General features: G+C 43.8%; 1 protein-coding gene across 1 annotated transcript in view; it reads right to left on the bottom strand.

The window, feature by feature from the left end:
* Window positions 1–22305, bottom strand: part of grik4 (glutamate receptor, ionotropic, kainate 4) — a 275842-nt gene that overhangs the window by 99802 nt on the left and 153735 nt on the right. Inside the window, exons 6-7 of the mRNA XM_056282988.1 lie at window positions 21150–21203; window positions 66–227 (exon numbers count right to left, since the gene is read on the bottom strand). Of these exons, the coding sequence (XP_056138963.1) occupies window positions 66–227; window positions 21150–21203 (216 nt within the window). The remainder of the gene's footprint in view (window positions 1–65; window positions 228–21149; window positions 21204–22305) is intronic.

Below are 22305 nucleotides of genomic sequence, written 5' to 3'. Positions count from 1 at the left end.
AGAAAAAGGAAGCGAGGGATTGTGTGTGTGTGTGTGTGTGTGCGCGCGTGCATGCTTATACTGACTGGTGTGCCAGCGAAGGGCGCGTGGTCACAGTTCTCCTGCCATGAGCGGTTGAGGCTTAACAGGAAGTCCTGGAAAAACGGATGTGTTCTGTTGAAGACAGAAAAACCGACTATGTTGACCCGTTGATCTGCTACGTCATCCAGTCGCAGCAAAGAGAATTCCTGCAGAGCAAAATAAGATTGAGAGAGATGGAGGGCAGGAACAAAGAAAGAAAGAATGGCAAGATTATTAAGTTTCTAATTGAGGCAGATACATCGGGATGGAACTTGTCATGGTTTGCACTGATTAAAGTTACAAAACACCATCAGCTAAATTGTATATTGAATTATTGTCAAAGTTGAGAGGGTAAGTGCAAATTAATATATTGATATCCATTTTAATCTTTCTTACTTAGTTTTCATTAACTTCAATTGCTGTAGTGGATTGACATTGGAAATCTACAGCACTTGTTTTCACTACTTAGTTATGCATCACTGTGCAAAACATGCATTGCATTCAGGCCATACAAATTTCCTCATGTATAGTTCACATCATACAAATACTGAGCAGCATTGGAATGGAAGTGAGCTGTAAGAGAGCGAGAGAGAGAGAGAGAGAGAGAGAGAGAGAGAGAGAGAGAGAGAGAGAGAGAGAGAGAGAGAGAGAGAGAGAGGCAGCAAGATGAATAGAAAAACAAAGAGACAAAGAGATAGAACAAAACAAACAGTAAAGAGGAGTCAAAAATACCCAAAGAGTGATAAGAAATTGAGAAAGTAAAATAGAAGACTTTGGCATACTGAAATGTCCCAGAATGGTTGAAGAGGAAACTACTGAGGTGGTTGTTATCGGCTCTTTAGCTCCAGGGGCCAGCTCGTCTCCCTCCGCCAGGGGAAGAGCAGGCAGGGGACAGGCAGAGATAGGGATGAGGAACAGTGGATAAACAGGGGGGGGGCAGAGGCGTGACAGGGGACGACCGTCTCCTGAAGGTTAATAGAGGTGTCAGAGCCCAGTCCCCCTCAGGTGGCAGCCTTCACCCGCCAGCAGCTCTGCCAGCCAGTCTATGACAGCCAGACCCTGCCCAGCCTACCTATCCAACTGTCTGTCACCGAAGCCTGGGACTTTGATGATAACTGGGGATGGAAGGGATAGTGAAGGGGGGGGGGGCGGTTGAGGTGGAATTGGAAAGTAAGGAGACGGGTTAAAGGATGACACAGGGATGTTCGTCACGTAAAGGAAACCATGAGAGGAGGCAAAGATGAGGTATGAGAAAAGTGAGAGAGAGAGAGAGAGAGAGAGAGAGACAGAGAGAGAGAGAGAGAGAGAGACAGACAGACAGACAGACAGACAGACAGACAGACAGACAGACAGACAGACAGACAGAGACAGAGTAGGAGAAAGGAGTATGGTGTGACTTATAAAGGTCAACTGAAAAGAGACACAACTCACAATCATGGTGGGTGTGAGTGTGTAAATGTGTAAATGGAACACACCAAATCTAGCCCAAGTGGCTAAACAATTATCTACCCAGTGACCGAGGGGAAGTCATTCACTAATCACTGCTACACACTCACTCCCCCGTGACTCACTCCCTCAACACAGAAACCCATCACATGTCTAGTGGCATGCTGACATACTGGATTTGAAGCTTAAGTCATGAGAAAAAAAATGCATCACCTATTCAGCCAAAAACGAATGCTTGCTGGGTAGTGGACATTTTTAGGTTTACAAAGTCTCACTCAAGGTGATGTTGTGGTCATGGTCATGTTGTGCAGACAGCACATCAGCTACATAAAACGACTTAATACCATTCCTTCATTTGTATCTGGCTTTGTTTTTGTCTGGCGATTCAAAAAGTGTAGAGTAAAAAGCAATGCATGAGAAGAACATGAATACTTGCTACAGACCGGCTTTGGTCAACTCTTGGTAGTCTCGCTTGGCACCCAGCATGTAACTATCAGGACACACAAGTCTGTGACTTGAACTATGGCATTACCAGATGAACTGAGCCTTTCATATAGTCCCGCTGACTTGTTTGCGAAATGCAACACACCTTTGATGAAACACATGCACCCAGATTACTAAGCATATTAATTAATTCAATCCACCAACAACCTACTTTTTCTTTTCTTTTGTGTATGATATGTTTTTGTGATAAAATTTAATGAAAAAAGGAAATTACAAATATTTTAGCCATAACTCCCTTATGTCGAGAAAAAGCAGAGTACTGCATTTAGACAGGGGCGGCACGGTGGCGCAGTGGTTAGCGCGTTCGCTTCACAGCAAGAAAGTCCTGGGTTCGAACCCCGGGGTTGTCCAACCGTGGGGGGTCATCCCAGGTTGTCCTCTGTGTGGAGTCTGCATGTTCTCCCCATGTCTGTGTGGGTTTCCTCCGGGTGCTCTGGTTTCCTCCCACAGTCCAAAGACATGTAGGTCAGGTGAACTGGCCGTACTAAATCGTCCTTAGGTGTGAATGTGTGTGTGTGTGTGTGTGTGTGTGTGTGTGTGTGTGTGTGTGTGTGTGTGTGTGTGTGTGTGGGCCCTGTGATGGACTGGTAGCCAGTCCAGGGTGTTTCCCTGCCTGCCACCCAATGACTGCTGGGATAGGCTCCAGTATCCCGTGACCCGAATTTGGATAAGTGGCTTGGATAATGGATGGATGGATGCATTTAGACAAACATGCATGCATGTACAAAAAAAAAAGGAGCAGAAAAACAAACAAAAAATGGACTTGTATTCAAATATACAAATCACAGTGATGTGTGCAGGGCGCATGTGAAGTGCTTACCTACATTAACCTGGCGTAAACAGTTGCATTGATTAAAATAAAAGGGTTTCTGTTATGAGATCAGGAAAAAACACATCAGGTGTAGACCAGGGGTTAAGCATCACTACACCTCCCCACAATGGATGGAAAAATGGCAGGCACGTTTGAGCAGAAAGAGGAGGGTGGGTGGGGGAGGATGAGACACCATCAGATAACACAGCAATGCACAATAGGGGCGGAGTGGTTGATAAGGTAATGAGGAAATAACTGAAGAGGAGAAAAGAGGTGGTCAAACTGCAAGTGGTCGAGAGTGACAAAATCAGTACGGCAATGCGAGGCTCTAGTGTAATAAAACACGGTGAAGACAGCAGCAGTTTGTCTGGCGTCCACAAAGTGAGAGCACGGTAGGCTGAAACAGGAAATAGTCGCCTATTCCCTCGAGTGCCAGCCTCTCAGAGACAGAGCGAAACCATAAAATCCCAGCTTAACCATGGTAGCATGTAACGAGTCACCTCTGCCACGCGTCAAAGGCATGCAGATCTGCCACGCTCACTCAGAGCAAGCTGCAGTTTGATGCACGGCATTCAAATGCATTGAGACAACAACGGGCGGCGAGAAGAGACGAGAGAGACATGCTGAGGGGAAGAGCGAGAGAGACAGACACGACTTCTCTTTATCCCATTAGTTTAGCCCTATTTAAAGCTGTGGTAGTCTTTACTGAAAGAAAAATATACTCAAAATATGGCGGGATTTTTATCTGAAAAATATCTGTAAGAGTTTTTCAAAATAGCAAAGATACATACAGCTCAAGAAACATATGCTTGATTGGAGGAGAAGGCACTGAGCCGTGAAGGATCTCTCGCTGCAGTTGAACTTTGGTCCAATTCATTTATTTATTTATTGACTGATTGATTTATGGAGAGGGGGGCCGTCTGCTCCGTGTAAGTATCCTATTGAATTCCAGCAGCATAACTTACTGAAGATATGATGACCCCGCTCTTCTGAATTTCCATTTCCACTTCAGAAGTTGGGCATGGTTCAGACTTCCAGCACCTACTCTGACCCGATTCTATAACTCACGAAAGAGTGAACTATAGTAGCATGGCTTGGGCAATTAGCACTGTCCTATCTTACAAAGATAGCTGCAAGACCAACAATGAGAAAATCAAACTTGACCTACTCTTCAAAAGCATTTTCATCACAAACTAGAACTAAAGTTAAGATCTTCGAAGAAACTGAATGTTTTAAGGTTCTTGGTTATCTTCAGGCCTTATGGGCCTGACAGTCCTACTGGGATTAGGCATATAATTACTGACTAAGTGTACTTTATTACACCATTAGAGATAGAACCAGTGCAAATGAGTACATCATTAGGTATGACCATGAAGGGTGGCACCATGTATACAGACCACACACTAATACACAAACTGGAGGACACAGAAAAACCTGTAAACACAGTAATGAACAGAGCAACACACATATACACACACATGGAGGACCAAGGTCATCACAATATCCCTGAGAAAATAAATGTACAGCATTATTAGACTTTGGGCACACACACACACACACACACACACACACATATCGAAAAACCCATGCGTGCACATGCATGCACAAATGCTTACACACACACATGCATGCACACACACACACACACGCACGCACGCACGCACGCACGCACGCACGCACGCACGCACACACACACACACATATGCACACAAAACACTAAATCCCTTCACAGGAGCAATTATGCTGCCTTGCATATAAAGTAGTTGGTGGGTAATGGAGGGTGGAGTGTGTGTGTGGTGGTATACAGTTGATGCCCAGCAGACTTGGGCAGAGCAGACGAGGGCTGACTGGCATTTGTGAAGGGGTAGGAGGAAGGAAAGATGAGAAGATGGGGCAATGAAAAAGGCCTGAAGATACTAGATGGGGTGGTTGGGGACTGAATTGATAAAGAGAGTAAGTGGGGGGGAAAGAGTGGCTGGCATGACCAAAGGTTTAAGGAGGAGCAGTTGGGGAGAAAGAGGGAGCGATAGAGCGAGGATAAGAGAGGAGGGGAAGGTGAGAGAGAGGGACTGATGGGCCTGGCTGCGGGCCCCCTGACACAGGCTGTCACCTGTAGATCAATCGGCCGCCAGGACTGGAGCCAATCGACCAAAAACTGCTGCCTCGCCTCCTCACTTCCAGCCCTCCTTTCCTCTCACTCATAAACCTTGTCGCTCTGGAGGCGTGTATGTGTCTCCACCTTTTCACCATTCCTTGTTTCACCCTCTACCCAGTTCCCCCACTGTCTTTCTTTTCAGTCATTTCCAGTGGACCTCTACCCCAAATCGTATGCCTTTCAATCCCAGTCCCTTTTCTAACAAACACAGTGGGCCAGCTGTGCACGAACCCACATGCATGTACAAGTGCCAGTGCAAATACAACACAGTTGGACAGTTTGACCACTTGGTGTTTGTTGTGAACTACTCAGTTTGAGAAGTGAATAATGACACCCCTCAAGGACTGATACAGCTAATACTGGGATACTCTACCACAAAGCATACACACACACACAACCAAACAAACAAACATACACACACACCCACACCCACACACACACACTCTCTCTCTCTCTCTCTCTATTGAAACAGCGGTCAGGTAACTGCAAATAGGCCATCATAAAGAGGACATTCACGATGAACAGAAAGCATCTTCTCATCAGCCAGACAGCCTTGATCCAGTCTCCCTAAATAGGATGAAAATGCTGAGATTATTGCCAGCTTTAGTCTCTAAGCTCCATAGAAATCTAGAGAACATCAGGCTGCATCGCTGCAGCATGCACAGCAGAAACTCCTTTCATCTGTACCTCAAATATCCAAACAGACTTCACGCCGGTGCGAGCATTGTTCTTCATTGTTGGAAGTTCTCTGTCGATAAATATGCCTTTCAAATGCAAGCTAGACCATGGAGGAATTAGGGTGTCCATGTTGTGCAAACAATGTTGAAATGCCATGTCATAATTGTCTCGTGTAAGTGCATGCTTTCACGTAAAGTAAAAACTATTCCAGGACTCTAACTCGGTGCGGCTGGCAAGGCCTCTATAAGAGTGAGATGAGATTATGTGCAGCCCCAACCAAATAGGTGTGCTACTGCATTGGTGGGCTGCCTTGGTAAATTCGTAAAGTCCTGTTGTGCTAGGTGAACAAAAGGAGACAGAGACACAACGATGAGAACCCACAGACAAAAGCTATTCCCTGTAGTTACTGTAGTTACTGAGGTTCAGCCATTATCTTCTCTGTTAAATGAGCCTCCGGCTATTTCCTTCCCATATAAAGAAACAGCCAGTCAGCGCTCGGCGTTGATTATCATCATAGCCACTTTGATGATGCAGTGAAACATGCAGTCTCCGGTAGCCCGTGAATAACATTTCTGTAAATTGCACATTGATTTTTCTGATGATAAAATGCCAATTAATTACATCCCTCCTTTTATCTTGCTGGGATAACGGGCTAAAGTATTTAGGCCACATTCCTGGCCCTCTTTATTCATCAATGAAACCCAATTTTAGAAGCAAACCACTCATTCTGTATTGTCATAGCGGAAATGTCCATGCTGTGTTTTTAGCAATGCTTCATTTCATGCTCATACCAGTTGCCATGTGAATTCAAACTTAGGAATTCAAAGCCTCTTTCAGCCCCTAATGATTATGTTCTCGGTAAGCAATGATGGGTGAGGAAAAAAGGGAGACAGGATCGCAACATGTCACGCTCACAAGCTTGTTATGAACCAGGGACAAAATACTAAATTTTGATCAATGATTTCCTTTTATTTTCCTTATCAAGTCCAGCACAATAGTTTAGTTTGCTATGTCGGGATGGTATTGGCATGCAGTGTACGGTAAGAGCTGATTCAGTATCTCGGTCACATGCAGCCCAGAATAATATCATGAGGGCATGTGAAACACATTTAACACTACACAAGTCATCCTTTCGGCACAGGTTAGTAACCTGCTACTTAGATCATTCTCAGAAATCCAGCTGGTCTAGGTCCATTGTAAAATGACCATGAAATCTATAAACCATAAATCTTAGTCCAGCATAATGGAGGATAATACATTAGCTTTGTTTCAAACCATTTAATAGGCACATACATCAAAACATCCTGGCTTCATTCCTGCTGAGTGTTAGAAATAAATGACCGATTCTGGATCCATTATTCATAGAATTATGCCTGACCTGCAACAATAATAAGATATTTGTGAGGCACACTGACCTTATGCCCAGAATAATTTTGGCTTGTGGGGGCCAAAAACATTATGAATATTGCAGACACCAGCATATGGTTGGAATTTAAAACCCAGCTCTCTTTTCCAGGGAATTAAACAAACAAAAATACCTATTGGCTGAACTTAGCATGGTGGTTGGGATTACTTCCTATTCAATGTCTTTTATTATTATTAAAGCCTTATTAAATTAGTTTGCAGAGATAGCGTTCGTTTGGACAATGGGATATGGAGAGAGAAAAAAAGTCAAGGAAGGGAAAGAGAAGTGGCAGATAATGGAAATGAAACTCTATCTAAACTATGCTCATCTCAGCGAAGCCCTGAGTGTTTCCAATCGATCTCATGAGTCTCTCACCAAGACCAAGTTACCCCCCAGGCTACTCTGAGAACAGACCTACTTCACCTTTGTCTGTGTCACGGACCAAGCTTGAAAAACAAGAGGAGAACATTACATTTATATTCAGGGAGTTTTTAATCACATGACGAGATGGAAGATGGCACCGTACTATGGCGACTCGCTACGAGCTTTGCCAAATATGACAACAGCATCATTAGATTTGCAGATGACGCTACAGTGATTAGACAATTTTGTCAATGATTTTGTCAGTAAGACAAAACGAAATCATTGTCGACTTTAGAAAGATCACATTCCTATTTCCATCAATAGGTCACCCCCCCCCTTTTTTTTCTTCCCAATTGTACCTGGCCGATCACCCCTCTCTCTGAGCCCTCCTGGTCACTGCTCCACCCCCTCTGCCAATCCAGGGAGGGCTGCAGACTACCACATGCTTCCTCTGATACATGTGGAGTCGCCAGCCGCTTCTTTTCATCTGACAGTGAGGAGTTTCGCCAGGGAGATGTAGCGCATGGGAGGATCACGCTATTCCCCCCAGTTCCCTCTCCACCCCAACCAGGTGCCCCAGCCAACCAGAGGAGGCGCTAGGGCAGCGACCAGGACACATACCCACATCCAGCTTCCCACCTGCAGATACGGCCAATTGTGTCTGTAGGGACACCCAACCAAGCTGGAGGTAACACGGGGATTCGAACCGGCGATCCCCGTGTTGGTAGGCAATGGAATAGACCGCTGTGCTACCTGGACGCCCCCATCAATAGGTCATCTGTTGAAATTGTGGACAGTTGTAGACACCCTCACATGGTCTCTTAACACCAACTGCATCCTCAAGAAGGCACAGCAGAGACTGTATTTTCTGAGGCATCTCAAGAGTTTTGGTATGAGTACCAAAACTCTTATGAACTTTTATCGCAGTACCATGGAGAGTGTCTTGACGTGCTGTATGTATCACTGTGGTTTGGCAACCTGACCACTCAGGACTGCAGACTGCTGCAAAGGACTGTAAAGACAGCAGCAAAAATAATTGACATGGAACTACCACAACTTCATAATATTTACACCACCCACTGCAAAAGGAAAGCCCAAAAACATCATTAAGGACACCAGCCACCCCCGCTCATGTTCTGTTCTCACTCCTTCCATCTAAAAAGCATTGCTGGAGCATCAAATCACACACCACCCGTCTCAGTAATAGTTTCTTTCCACAGGCAGTCAGGTGGCTGAAAGCTGACACACCCATATGCACCTTAAATTGTTGTTGCATCGTGTACTTTTCTATAATGTCAGCCATCCCGATCTCAGCTCCATCCCCAGCTCCAGCTCCACCCCCTCTGCCAATCCATATGCCAACCAGACAACCATATGCCTCCTCCGATACATGTGGAGTCACCAGCCGCTTCTTTTCACCTGACAGTAAGGAGTTTCGCCGGGGGGGACGTAGGATCACATAATTCCCCCCAGTTTCTCCTCCCCCACGAACAGGCGCCCCAACCGACCAGAGCAGGCGCTAGTGCACGACCAGGACACACACCCACATCAGACTTCCTACCCGCAGACACGGCCAATTGTGTCTGTAGGGATGCTCAACCAAGTTGGAGGTAACACGGGGATTCAAACCCCGTGTTGGTAGGCAATGAAATAGACCGCCATGCTATCCATATGCCCCCTCTGGTTACTTAATCAGATGTTGGTCTTTTGATTAATGCTGATGTTACGGATATCTTCGTTTCAATGTTACATCATTGCCCAGACCATGAGACCTTTTCACAAGTCCTTCATGAGCCTGGTAAAATAACTGTGACTTACTAACTGACTTTCGTTGCTTGTCAGACATGGTATGGCATCCAAAACAAATACTTAAAGGGAAATATGATTATTGGTTTCCCCTTTCTTTCTCATTTGTCCTGATTAGCCACTTCGCTATAATCAGCTAAAGGTAGCTGTTTTTCGACCTGAACGCCTGTCTCTCTCCACCAGGCAGAGTGATAATAAGAAAACCATAACAGTTCTGTAATCCATCAAAATGAAAGCTCCATCAGGCTGATTAAAACAGCCAAGAATTGGATTTAATATCTGAAGTAAATCATTAATGGCTTGCAAGTAGAGGCTTGATATATGGAAATTCATGTGCAAGTGTAGGTATGGATGCACTCGCATAAACACAAACATAATGTGGACATGGGGGAGCACCCAAACGCAAAAACAATTTGATAATTTGCTAATGGAACTCAAATATGTAAAGTTCTGAGGAAAAACACCCACACTGGTCATGTAAAGCTAATTTAAAGCCAAGATAATTTAGGGGCATCCGGGCAGCGTAACAGTCTATTCTGTTGCCTACCAACATAGGGATCGCCTGTTCAAATCCCTGTGTTACCTCTGGCTTGGTTGGGCGCCCCTAAAGACACAATTGGCTGTGTCTGCGGGTGGGAAGCCAGATGTGGGTATGTGTCCTGGTCGCTGCACTAGCGCTGCCTCTGGTAGGTCGAGGCGCCTGTTCAGGGAGGAGGGGGAACTGGAGGGAATAGTGTGATCCTCCCACGTGCTATGTTCCCCTGGCGAAACTCCTCACTGTCAGGTGAAAAGAAGCGGCTGGCGACTCCACATGTATTGGAGGAGGCATGTGTTAGTCTGCAGCCCTCCCTGGATCGGCAGAGGGGGTGGAGCAGCGACTGGGATGTCTTGAAAAATAGGGTAATTGGCCAAGTACAATTGCGGAGAAAACAAGGGGGAAAAGCCAAAAAAAAAGAAAAGAAAAAAAGCCAAGATAATTTACAAAGACAAGGAGTAATTCTCTTCGCAGTTTTTCAAACTGTTGCTCAATTTGCAACTAACAAGCTCATAGATGCTAAATACAGGTGCCGCTTATACAGGGGTGCATGCATGTCCGTCCGAGTGAGAGATGTTGTCCAACTTGTACAGGTGTGATACATTGACTAAAACCCACGCAAGGCCTGCATGCACGCCAATTTAATTGTGTGTCTGAGAGGAATGTGTGTGTATTCATTTACTGACTTTTTTTTTTATACGCAATACTTTCCTTTCAATGGTTACATGATTTGATATTCTACACCATTTTTATGGCGGCTTATGTGGGCAAATCAACAAGTCATTGTGAAGTGCATCAGTGCTTCCAGGCAGGTGATGACAGCAAGAAGAAGAAGAAATAAATGAGGCAGGGAAAGTGAAGTGAACAGAGTGAAGGACCGGGGGAAGGGCGTGGGGTGAAGAGGAGATGAAATCAAAGGAAAGGGGGAGAAAAAAAAGAAAGGAGGAGGAAGAGACCAAAGGTAGGAGGGAAATTAGAAACTTAACAAATAAGGCAAGGCAAGGTGAGGCAAGATTATTTGCAGAGCACATTTCATACACTGGCCATCCAAAGTGCTTTACCTAAGGAATAAAAAGACACTGAATAAGAGATTCAGAATAAGATAAAAAGAAAGTAGACAATAAAAATAAAATCTAAGAAACTAAATTAATGGAATAAAAGAGGAGAAACCGGGAAAGGAGACAGAGGAAATGGAGGGAGGAAGAGAGGAAGGAGTAAATAATGGATGATAGGAAGCATGAAGTTAGGATGAGGGGGCACATCGCAGAAGACAGCAAGAAATTTCAAGTATCCTAACAAGACCTAGAGTATGGCATGATTCGAGCCCTGGGATTTGGAAGATAATAGGCGGTAATACTATTGTCAACATGGAGTCAGCCGGACACGGGGCTCAGAGGGAGAGGGGTGGTAATAGGGCTGACACACAGTAATCAATACCCTCCGACTCCACATCCATAGAAAGCACTGGGTACGAGAGGCGATCCAGGTCTTCTGCAAAATTGTTTGTGTACATTTGCACAAACATGCAGAAAGCATCTGCCTGTCTGCCGAGATAGAGAAACCTCTGAACATAGTGGGTAAATAGGGCTAATCTCATGCTACCAGCAACCAGTATATTTTGGAATTTCTAATGCTGATCGAAAGCTATATTCACCATGTGATAACTCACGGGGGGGTGGACTCACGAACTTGACATGTCAGATCTTTGACAATCCCAACACATAAATTTCTGGCATCCCGAAGCAGGCACACCTGCTGTGACAGCCAATTATGCTGTCCTCAGTTTAGTTGCGGTGAAAAGAGGTAGCCTTATGATGACAAATTAACATCAAACTACTGGGTTACATGCCTGAGAACACCAGGTTGCTTAGCATTCAGCTTGTTTGTGTACACTGACAGGCTAAAGTATGAGGAAGATGAATGGAGAAAATGTGAATACCCTGGTTGTCTCTACAGTGCTATCATTACCGCCATTCATCAACTCACCCTGCTTAAATTTCTGTGAGCTCAACTTTCACGGACTGCAGAAGGACTTGTGGAATTTGCCTCTTGCAAATTCACAACACAGAAGGCTGGCCAGATGTCCAGACTCGGGTCATAAAAACCAAACATGTTTGACATAATTAGTTGGCCCCTGACGGGTCTGATTGGGAAAGACAAGGTTGAGTCCCTAACCCTTTTACACTATGAGATAATTTGGGCCAACCATCTGTCTTTACAGCCCCAAATCTGCTCTAAACGGCTCGGACTCACCCTAATCTTAAGGATTGTTTGAAATGGCCAAACCAGAATTTAACTTGGGGATAAAACAGCATAGCAGCGCCCCTCCAGCAGTGGCTAGATTAGCCATAAAAATAATTTATTCCTCCATCTTGAGAGTGGCCATGCAGAAGGCGAAGACAGTTTCCATAACTGTAAAGAACCAATATAATAAATGCTACTCTTAATGTATTTACACTATATCTGCTCTTGACAATAAGGTGCAATCTTTCCATTACAGTGTCTGCAGCATTGCTTGGCAAAACACACAACCTCCAGTATAAGCCATGCGACATAATAATGACATAGTTTATATTCTGGCTGGATGCTACTCTTCCTTGTCACTTTCCACACTGCCTATTACCGTTTCTATTACTCAGTTGATTGATTCTCAAAGTCTGTGTCTAAACAGGGAAATATGAACTTTACATAAGCCGTGGAGGGGGAATTAATTAAATTCTAATCATTTTCACAGTCACAGTGGCTACCCTCTAAAGCAGTTTGATGACTTTTTTTTTATTTATGAATCTTCTGTACCACAGCACACGCCATAGATAGGGGACAAAGTTAGTGTGGTGTCTCTATAGCAATGGGGTTTCTATTCGCTCACATTGGCAGATATGGGATCAAGAAAATTAGCCAGTGCAAGAAATTTATTAAACTGAATCCTGTATCATCAAAAGACTAGTGTTATAAAGGCTATCCAGGGAGGGAGAGAGAGAGAGAGAGAGAGAGAGAGGAAGAGAGAGTCGAGTTAAAGATGCAAATCTACACTACCGTTCAAAACTTTGGGATCACCCAAACAATTTTGTGTTTTCCATGAAAAGTCACACTTATTCACCACCATATGTTGTGAAATGAATAGAAAATAGAGTCAAGACATTGACAAGGTTAGAAATAATGATTTGTATTTGAAATAAGATTTTTTTTACATCAAACTTTGCTTTCGTCAAAGAATCCTCCATTTGCAGCAATTACAGCATTGCAGACCTTTGGCATTCTAGCTGTTAATTTGTTGAGGTAATCTGGAGAAATTGCATCCCATGCTTCCAGAAGCAGCTCCCACAAGTTGGATTGGTTGGATGGGCACTTCTTGCGTACCATACGGTCAAGCTGCTCCCACAACAGCTCAATGGGGTTCAGATCTGGTGACTGCGCTGGCCACTCCATTACCGATAGAATACCAGCTGCCTGCTTCTGCTCTAAATAGTTCTTGCACAATTTGGAGGTGTGTTTAGGGTCATTGTCCTGTTGTAGGATGAAATTGGCTCCAATCAAGCGCTGTCCACTGGGTATGGCATGGCGTTGCAAAATGGAGTGATAGCCTTCCTTATTCAGAATCCCTTTTACCCTGTACAAATCTCCCACCTTACCAGCACAAAAGCAACCCATGACCATCACATTACCTCCACCATGCTTAACAGATGGCGTCAGGCATTCTTCCAGCATCTTTTCATTTGTTCTGCGTCTCACAAACGTTCTTCTTTGTGATCCAAACACCTCAAACTTGGATTCATCCGTCCACAACACTTTTTTCCAGTCTTCCTCTGTCCAATGTCTGTGTTCTTTTGCCCATCTTAATCTTTTTCTTTTATTGGTCAGTCTCAGATATGGCTTTTTCTTTGCCACTCTGCCCTGAAGCCCAGAATCCCGCAGCCGCCTCTTCACTGTAGATGTTGACACTGGTGTTTTGCGGGTACTATTTAATGAAGATGCCAGTTGGGGACCTGTGAGGCGTCTGTTTCTCAAACTAGAGACTCTAATGTACTTATCTTCTTGCTCAGTTGTGCAACGCGGCCTCCCACTTCTTTTTCTACTCTGGTTAGAGCCTGTTTGTGCTGTCCTCTGAAGGGAGTAGTACACACCGGTGTAGGAAATCTTCAATTTCTTAGCAATTTCTCGCATGGAATAGCCTTCATTTCTAAGAACAAGAATAGACTGTCGAGTTTCAGATGAAAGTTCTCTTTTTCTGGCCATTTTGAGCGTTTAATTGACCCCACAAATGTGATGCTCCAGAAACTGAATCTGCTCAAAGGAAGGTCAGTTTTGTAGCTTCTGTAACGAGCTAAACTGTTTTCAGATGTGTGAACATGATTGCACAAGGGTTTTCTAATCATCAATTAGCCTTCTGAGCCAATGAGCAAACACATTGTACCATTAGAACACTGGAGTGATAGTTGCTTGAAATGGGCCTCTATACACCTATGTAGATATTGCACCAAAAACCAGACATTTGCAGCTAGAATAGTCATTTACCACATTAGCAATGTATAGAGTGTATTTCTTTAAAGTTAAGACTAGTTTAAAGTTATCTTCATTGAAAAGTACAGTGCTTTTCCTTCAAAAATATGGACATTTCAATGTGATCCCAAACTTTTGAACGGTAGTGTAAATTTCAAGTCAAGCTTTGTTGATCCTTTATTTGGCACTGAGTGACAGAACTAAAAAGGAGAGCAAACTGGACAACTTGGTTAAAGAATAAATGGACTCAAATGTGTCTCATAGAGAGATACACCGAGAGAAAAGGGAGGGGAGGGGCAGGTATTATGTTTTCCTCTTTTCCTCATTGGCACTTTGAATCAGCCAGCATTCTCCAGTTTGACAGTGTTGGGAGGAATAATTAGAAGCAGGGAGCATGTCGAAGACCAGGACCCCAACAGGCCAAGAACAAACGCTGGGGAGCACAGCAATGTCTCGGAAAGAATAGGGATTAACCAGTGAATAAAAGCATCAGCCATGCTTGAGAAGTAAAACCTAACTCCCCCCCTCATCCTTTTGTACAGAGTCCCCAATCAGCTCCACCTAATATGAACTGAGGGAGAGGAATGAAGGGAGAGAGGGAGAAAATGGAAGGTATGCTGAGAATTTTTTTTTCTGAATGTGTTCTGTGTCTGTATCTGTACATACAAGCATGTATGGGTATACATTTTCATATGTGTTTAAGCACATGCTCTTGGCATAAGGGCCTGAATAGTGTGAACATGTGCATATGTGATGCGTTTGCGTATCTCTGTCACTTAATGCCAGGGGCCGAAAATTATACAGCTACTTGCTGGCGAACAGAGGCACACGGGCAGGCTGATAAGCATGCAGTAAACTGGATGATGGGGGGTGGGGGTGGGTCTAGTGTGCTTGAACACATTCATAAGTTTATCTATTTGTCTGCTTAATTTTTTTCTGTGCATGTGTGCATGTTGTGTGTGGGAAAAAAAGTCAGGCAGGGATGCATGACAATGACCGCAGTGACAAGGGGGATCATGGCTGTGTGGAGGGGAAATGGAACATGAAGAACAAAACAAACAGGCAGCGGGGTGGAGGGGTGGAGTGACGGCCCTCGGTCTGCAGACGCGGATAATATGTCAGCCAGCGGTGTGTGAGAGAGCGTTGTGGGTGTGTGTTTGACTATGCGATGTGCATGTGTGTGTGAGAGAGAGAGAGGAGAGGAGAGAGAGAGGGAGAGAGCAATCGAGGGAGAGAGAGAATGGAGGAGTGTATGCCTTTATGAAAACACAAAATGATGACACAAAATCCCAAAGTGTCTGTCCCGTCAGTCTAGGCCCTGTGTGTGCGTAACCTTCAAATGACATTAGCCGTCCTGTGGACATGTGATGAGATGAAGCCAAGATGATGTGATTTATTCAGCCCTTCCAAGTAGTGTGGATCACAGGATACAAATCACTTAGGTGGAAGCCACAGAGTGAGCACTCAGCGCATGTTATTTTTTTTATTTTTTTTTCACGTCAGAATTGGAAGTCTGTGTACATGTGTGTATATGTGTGTTTATGAGTGTATTGTATTTGTAACTGCATTTATTTACATACATTGTATGTGTACGTACGAGCGTGTGTGTGTGTGTGTGTGCGTGCGTGCGTGCGTGCGTGTGTGTGTTGTTACAGAGTAAAAAGGTACCGCAAGGAGATGCGAGATGGCTAGAGCACCGAAAAAGCTGTTTGTGTCAAACCCAGACACTACAAACATAAAGATGTCTATAGGCAGGGGGAATTTGGAGCTGTCCAGCTATCCCTGCAGCTCTGCAGAACATGTCTTTTTTAACTCCCTCCTTACAGTGAGCCATTTTTTTTTATTACAGCCTCCAATTACTCCTCAGGAGGTTTATGGCTTGTATTAAGTGGTCTTAATGAGAAAACAGGAAAATACACAGGAGCTGAGAGCTTTATTGCTGCAAAAAAAAAGAAAAAGAAGGGAGGGTGGGGGCAGGAAAGATGACATCACCGGATAGAATCTGACCGCTGTTCCCATCTGTTTCACCCCACCACCTGCATGTCTAATTCTGGTCAGCATCATTAACTAAAGCGAATACTTGTTTCTTGATTATTTATTACTTTGCATTGCCGAGGGCCAGCGTTTGGAAAGAAGCAGAGTAAAATTAATGTAGCAAGAAGTTCACGTTACATCTCAAACTGATATAGGGGAACTGCTATATGAGTCTTATGGCTGTTAATGAGGGGATTGACAATCAAAGAATTTATATCTCTTCCCCCTGAGGCGGCAGCCACTGAAGATCATTAATTCTAATGATGGCCAATAGATAGCCGCACGCTCACATTCGTCTTCTTATCAGAGAATTTAATATCTTATTGACTATCCTGTCATTAAATATAGGTGAAATCCACACACCGGCAAACACACATGTAAATACAGACACAGTAAAACACGTGTAAATGAATCAGTAAATAAAAGAGAGAGAGAGAAGAGAAGGCGAGGCAGCAGGTGCACACACACACACACAGACAAACACATACATACACACAAACTGAACAGAGAAATTGTGAACTATCACAGATATGAAATTTTCCAACAATTTCAATTGCAATTCCGCATAAGCATAAGCACTAAGCATACTAGCTACAATGGAAAAAAGAGAATGACCATCACTCCCTCCCCTCGTTTCACTCTTCGTTAATCACACAGGACCTTTCAATGAAGGTTTGGGACAACAAACAACAGAGAAAACAAAACAGCAGCATCAACAACAACAACAAAAGAGAGGAACAATGAAAAGCAGCCCAGTTTAAGAGTGGGCAGTGTGGTACTGTGATTAGAGACGTTTTGCTGTGTGAGGACGTTAATGAGCATCTTGAGATCATTCGGGGGAAACAGATTAGGCCGGGGAGCGGCCTGGCACATCTTAAATCGGGGTTGTCGGGAGCAGAAAAACAAGGGAGTTGGCAGGGAAGACATGGAGAAGGGGAAAACGGCAGAATAAAATGAAGGACAGGAGAGAGAGAAAGGGGTACAAGGAAGGGCGATCAGGAGCGAGCAAAGCAACTGAGTGGTGAAGACAAAACGAGTGAGGGTTGAGACGGGAGGAGATGGCATGGAAAGAGATCAAAGTAATGGGATGAGAGATGGATTATACATGGTAATTTATAGTGGAAGTACAGAACCCGGAAGGGATCACATGCAGAAAAAAAAAAGGGGAAATCGGTGGTCTGTATTTCGAAACCAGTGCTCACAGTTTTATAATCTGTGCCCACAAATTAACAGACCGTACCCTCAAACTTTTAATCTGTACCCTGTAATCATTAATCTGTGCACGCAAATTAACAAACTGCACCCTTGAATTAATGATATACGCCCTCAATTTAGTAATCTGTGCCATTGATTCTGAAGTCTGATTTTGTGAGAAGGAAGTTGAATCAGTTTGTTTGTACGCAGCAGGGAAACGGGCGAGTAAAGCTAAACAGATTAGCTCGCTAAATAAGTAGGTTTCAGTGCTAGTTATTATAAATACAAAACATCACCACTTCAAAATCAAGGGAACAGATAACTCATTTGAGAGGACAGATTATGACTCCAAAATGCATAGGAGATACGTTCTGGGTCATGTCACTGTGATAACGACGCCACATTTCACCAACGGACAACTTCTTGGAAACACCTAAATGGTTGAGATGAGTTCGGTTTTGACATTTCTGCAAACAGCTTAATGACAGATGCAAGATGGAGCCACTCCAAAGCAGCACCAACTATGCGAGTAACTCTGGTTTATCTTGTAAACAAAGTCTCTATTTTGTAAATCTCTCAGCTGTTCACAGCTATGATACCCAACCAAAATACTTATTCTAAGATAGTCAATTGATAAATTATATTATTTCCCTATTGTAAATATTGTCTGTCTCTGTTGTCGGCACAGTATAAGATTTGCAGTCAGTATGATTTGTAGGATATACAAACTCGACAGAATAATATAGAGCCAGAACCACAGTCTTGTGGGCTAAATGGCAACAGAAAATTCATTAATATGGTTTAAGCTGTTCTTAAATTTCCAGGATGGAACAACAGTTATTCCCACAGCTAAAACAAGCCTTATTACTCACAACAGTGAATTTGGCTTTTATCAATGGTCTGTCATTGCAGAGACTGAAAAGTAGACTGGCATATTATGTCACTTGTGAAATTTAGTGACATCATGTTGATATTAATTTTAAACACACAACAATGATAAAGATAGTGTTCACCCACCAAGATATGGGGGATTTGATCTGTAATGCTTTGACAACTGCAACCACACATATGCACTAAACACACACAAACTATCCATTCATCCATCCATCCATTGTCTTATCCTGCTCTCAAGGTCACGGGGATGCTGGAGCCTATTCCAGCAGTCATTGGGCGGCAGGCAGGGAGACACCCTGGACAGGCAGCCAGGCCATCACAGGGCCGACACACACACACACACACACACACACACACACACACACACACACACACACACACACACACACACACACACACACACACACAGGCATTCATTCCTAGGGACAATTTACTAATGCCAATTCACCTGACCTGCATGTCTTTGGACTGTGGGAGGAAACCGGACCCCCCGGAGGAGACTCACACAGACACGGGGAGAACATGCAAACTCCACACACAGGATGACCCAGGATGACCCACCAAGGTTGGACTACCCCGGGGCTCGAACCCAGGACCTTCTTGCTGTGAGGTGACCGCGCTAACCACTGTGTCACCGTGCCGCCACACACAAACTAATATATGCACATACCTACAAACATTTTTTGGAGGAGGAACCTATCAGGCTCAGTTAGGAACAGCAGGTTAGAGGTAAATACTACCTGTTGTAATTTGGGCTGGTTAGTGTAGCTAGGGGTTTTGTTTTTGTTTTTGTTCGATTTCTTTTTTTAAATAAGACTTACTACTGTGTACTCAGTTGGGAGTTTGAGTGTGACTAATTTCTGTGACTTGGCTTATCTTGTTGACCCCCCCACACACACACACATACATACACGCACACACATCATGATTGTTGAGCTTCAGTTGTATAAATGGTGTAAATATCTAACTCACTGCTAACTCAAACCGGTACTATTTTAAATAAAACACGGCACTAATCTTGTTGTATGGTAAAGTTGTGTCCCATTAATTTGCTGCACGGTGGCCCAGTGGTTAGCACTGTCGCCTCACAGCAAGAAGGTCCTGGGTTGGAACCCTGGGGTTGTCCAACCTTTGAGGTCATCCTCTGTGTGGAGTTTGCATGTTCTCCCTGTGTCTGCGGTGGGTTTCCTCCAGGTGCTCCGGTTTCCCCCACCATTAAAGACATGCATGTTAGGGTTAATACTCCTGTCTGTGCCCCTGACCGAGGCGTGGCAAGACGAACTGGAGTTGGTCCCCGGGCTGCCCACTGCTCCTAGCTACACAGCTAGGATGGGTTAAATGCAGAGAAAGAATTGCCCCACGGGGATTAATAAAAAAAAGTAGGAAGTAGTAGTAACAGTGAACTGGTTGTGGTGTTACTGGACAAATGATGCTTATGCGCGCTACACTGCTCATCTGGTCAAAGGAAGACGTTCTTTATAGTCATGATTCACATGTCAAGAGGCAAAAGAGACACCTCAGTGATTTGTTTGTGGAGAAAGGCCCACCTCCCAAAGTGTAAATCACACGTTTGCTGTGAAGATTAAAAAGCTTAAAAAATAAAAAAACCCCAAACCTATGCATTTTGCAAAAGAAAAGCCTTCAGCAGGGCATCATCAAAAAAACCTTAAATCCTTTTGAACCTTAACACATGCACCTTGAACTATTGTTTGAGTGCTCTGCTTTTGACTACAAAACAAATAAATGAATTCTCTCGTTTGGTCTTACCATTTCTGCTCTTCCCTAGACAGCTGCTGGGTTGTAACACCCATACAGGGGAGCCATTTAGAAGATTCAATAAATGGGATGAATCGCTTATGATGACAACTAACAGGACAACAATGCTTTCATTTTCCCAGCTAATGGCTCTGGCATTGTTTCCCAGGCTGCCATGGGCACTCTGCCGGCCATTTCAATTATGCTAGCTGACGCTATTAGCAACGCCAAGGCTGAGCAATGGCTCCTTTTTAGGGAGTGGTGGTGAGGAATCATCATCTTTCTACAGAGTGCCATTGAACTGCGATGAACTTGCCGTAAAACGCTGAGCCAAACCAGGAGAGAGGGATGAGAGGGGCTAACTGAGGGGCTTAAAGAGTGGAAAAGAAAGTGGACAGGGTTGACCGACCATAGTGAAAAGAGGAAAGAGCTCTACCATCGGGGGTGGGGGTAGCAATCGTGACACAAGCTAGAGAGAAAAAAGCATGAATATGGCAGCCAATTGTTAATGAACCATAAATCAGGTTGATAAGCATCATCTCTATAGTGCCACTGGAGTAAAGTGCGTCTAACCTCATTAATTTCCATTTAAGCAGGTAAGTGAGGTAGTTGACTGTACTGTGGCACCAAATCTTCCCCAAGCTGCTATCTTTGAGATTCAACTGTAACTGCTACAAGTCTCCGAGCTCCTATGTGCCTAAAGACCCTTTTCCCTCAGATACAAGGTCAATCCCATTAATATTCACTCAAGAGCAGTGAGGAGAGAAATTGACTGATGTCTCTACTATACGGCCTATCTATCTTTTTCTAACTGTGTTTTAAATGCCATAACTCTGCTGTCTTAGCTCGTCTCCTTAATCCATACCATTTTACAATCTATATCCATTAAAGAGCACTGTGTCAAATGTTATAGTTATTAAAGTCTCACTGAGCTTTGGTAGTCTTGAGTGCTATGTTGTCTTGGAATATCAAAGTCATTCTTCCAATTCCCTGTCACCCAATTTCTTACCAGAGAGGTGAAGATGTATGTGTAGTAGACTGACAGCATTCCCAGCTCGGATGCCTAGAGAGAAAGAAAGAGAGCGAGAGAGAGAGAAGCAAAACAGAGGAAGTAAGAGGAAGAAAGAGGGAATGTGGGAGAATGTAGGAGTGGGGAGGGAAGAGGAGAGGTCAGTGATTCCGTGTAAATCCACAGCAGAGATCAAACCCAAATCTTGATGAGACAAGACACATTCTTATCTTACGATGCCTCTCAATGGAGCAATTAATTTCTGAGGTGCATTAGTATTCTGCTCTATACCCCTTACAATATGATTGAATCAAAGTCACACCGAGAAGCTGTTTTGAAGGGCAGGCTGAACTTTTCACAAGCCACATTTCCACTGCTGAAACTTTCCCGGGGAATTAGGAACCTTTTGAGGAACTCAGTGCATTTCAACCGCAGGTAGTCCAGCGTCTAAATCAAAAAGCAGTACTACACACTTGAGCGTGGTTTTTTTGAGCTGTAAACTGAATGATATGATGGTACGACGATGAAACACAACAATGCTGGTGTTAACATTGACATTTCTTACCATATTTACAAAAATGGGGCTTTCACACTATCTACAGTTTTAAATCAGTCCTGAACCTTGCAAGGCCAATGCTGTCATAGAGTTGACCCATTGGGACTTATCTATGTAATGACATTTAAAGAAAAATGTTAACGCCCTCTAATCAGAGGTGGGCAATCCACCTCTGCCAGCCCCGCCGTTAAGTGTGAGAATGTGAAACTGCGCTTTCTAATATATGCTGATCAAGACTCATCACTCACAGGAGTTTACTCACTAACCTTGCGCCATAATTATATTTTCTACCAACCTTTTGAATTTCTCTCAATTTACAGACAGTTACAGCTATATTATATCGTAATTTTCAATTTTGGCGCGATGGTTCATGCTTGTGTGACTAATTTTTTTTTTCCACATGGTGATGCTGGTCACATGGCTTGGGTCCTGGGCTGTTCTGGTGGCGTCAGAACATTGTTTGGCATTCTGCTCATCATATTCTTCAAAAATTTTATAATTCCATTATAATTCTGTTATCCTTTTTCAATGTTGTATTCTATAAATTGTGCAGAATACAACATTGAAAAAGGATAACTGAATTATAATGGAATTGTGCAA

The sequence above is a fragment of the Lampris incognitus genome, chromosome 7 (assembly GCF_029633865.1).
Source record: "Lampris incognitus isolate fLamInc1 chromosome 7, fLamInc1.hap2, whole genome shotgun sequence".
Classification (NCBI taxonomy): Eukaryota; Metazoa; Chordata; class Actinopteri; order Lampriformes; family Lampridae; genus Lampris; species Lampris incognitus.
This window is presented reverse-complemented; position numbering and strand designations above follow the sequence as displayed.